The 1,423-nt window shown below is 51.4% G+C and overlaps 1 protein-coding gene across 1 annotated transcript in view; it reads left to right on the top strand.

The window, feature by feature from the left end:
- Positions 1-1,423, top strand: part of MYH9 (myosin, heavy chain 9, non-muscle) — a 99,328-nt gene that overhangs the window by 85,350 nt on the left and 12,555 nt on the right. The window contains exon 27 of the mRNA XM_008587357.1: positions 181-325. Coding sequence (XP_008585579.1) covers positions 181-325 — 145 coding nt within the window. The remainder of the gene's footprint in view (positions 1-180; positions 326-1,423) is intronic.

Here is a 1,423-nt window from a genome sequence, read left to right as displayed (position 1 = left end):
TGTGTCTGTGAGCCTGGGCCGTGGGATGGATAGCCAAGGAGGGAGGCCAATGGGTAGGATAGCTGCCTGGGGTGGCCCGTGCCCCTTTCCAGGCCTCTCCACAGTCGGGGAAGAGCCTCAGGGGCAGCAGTGCTCCCTGGTCCTTGGGCTCTGCCCTGAAGGCAGCATTTCTCCATCCAGGTCCAAACGCGAGCAGGAAGTAAACATCCTGAAGAAGACCCTGGAGGATGAGGCCAAGACACATGAGGCCCAGATCCAGGAGATGAGGCAGAAGCACTCGCAGGCCGTGGAGGAGCTGGCGGAGCAGCTGGAACAGACCAAGCGGGTGCGGGGGCTCCCCCATGCTGGGTTTGGGCGCCAGGCTGCTCTCAGGGGTGGGGTCTCCCGGTGGCCGGCCACCACGCCAGGCCTTGCAGTCTCTAAACCAATCCTGCAGGGCAGAGTGGTTCCAGTGTCACACTCCAGCCCATAGCAGTTGCATGACTTGGACAAATAAGTGTTTCTGTGCCTCAGTTTCCCTGTGCGTAAAGGAAAATAATAATAGGCCTTTGTCATGTTATATGAGGGTTAGAGCTGATAATGCTTGTAAAGCATTAGATGACAAGTGCTCAGTAAGCTGTTGTTACTGACATTATTCTACTCAATAACCTGTCAGACCAGAAAGCTTCAAGGAATCAGAGCAGCCCTGAGACTGCGTGTCAGAGGACCTTTGTGGTCCCTTTTCTGACTACAGCGTGCTCTACACATTGTTGGCTGGAGTCTTCCTGGGAAAACCCTGGTGCTGTGGATCCCACCGGGGTTCTTGGTCAGGCAGCTGGTGGCTGGGCAAATCCTTCACAAGACATGTTCTGTCTTCTGTGGCTTCCAGCTCACAGCCACTCGGGGTGGCAGCTGGGGAAGTCAAAGGCTCTTCCACGTGGCAACCTATGAGATATTTTTAGAGACACGCCTTGTCCACTCTGCTCCCTTCCTCCTGCACCCAGTTCTGTGCATGTTGAAGCCTTCCCTTGCTTGTCAGCTGTTTTCACCCAACAAGCCTTGGCATTCACTCATGGTCCCTTTACCCTTGAACTTCCCGATGACTCGTGGCTCACTTGGTACAGACTAGAATGGGATTGTTGCATCTATTTTGTAAACTCCACATTTATATTTTTTGAAAGAAAATTACATTATTACTTTGAACATCAAATTTTAGAGAGGCTCTTTTGGAAGTCTAACTATGAACATTTAGAGTTCCCCTCATTGTATTTTAAATAGTGCTAAAATCATAATATCTGCACCAACAATGCCTTAACCAGAGTGTTCCCACTACCCAGCTAAGGAGGCTGGGCAGGGATTATTTTAGAGATGGGGAAACTGAGGTCCTAGAGGTGAGGACACATGCCTTGTGTCATCTCCAGTGAGAGAGAAGAGGACAGATGAG

The sequence above is a fragment of the Galeopterus variegatus genome, unplaced genomic scaffold (assembly GCF_000696425.1).
Source record: "Galeopterus variegatus unplaced genomic scaffold, G_variegatus-3.0.2 Scaffold4349, whole genome shotgun sequence".
NCBI lineage: Eukaryota > Metazoa > Chordata > Mammalia > Dermoptera > Cynocephalidae > Galeopterus > Galeopterus variegatus.
Note: the sequence above shows the minus strand (reverse complement) of the source record. Positions and strands in the feature narration are given on the sequence as shown.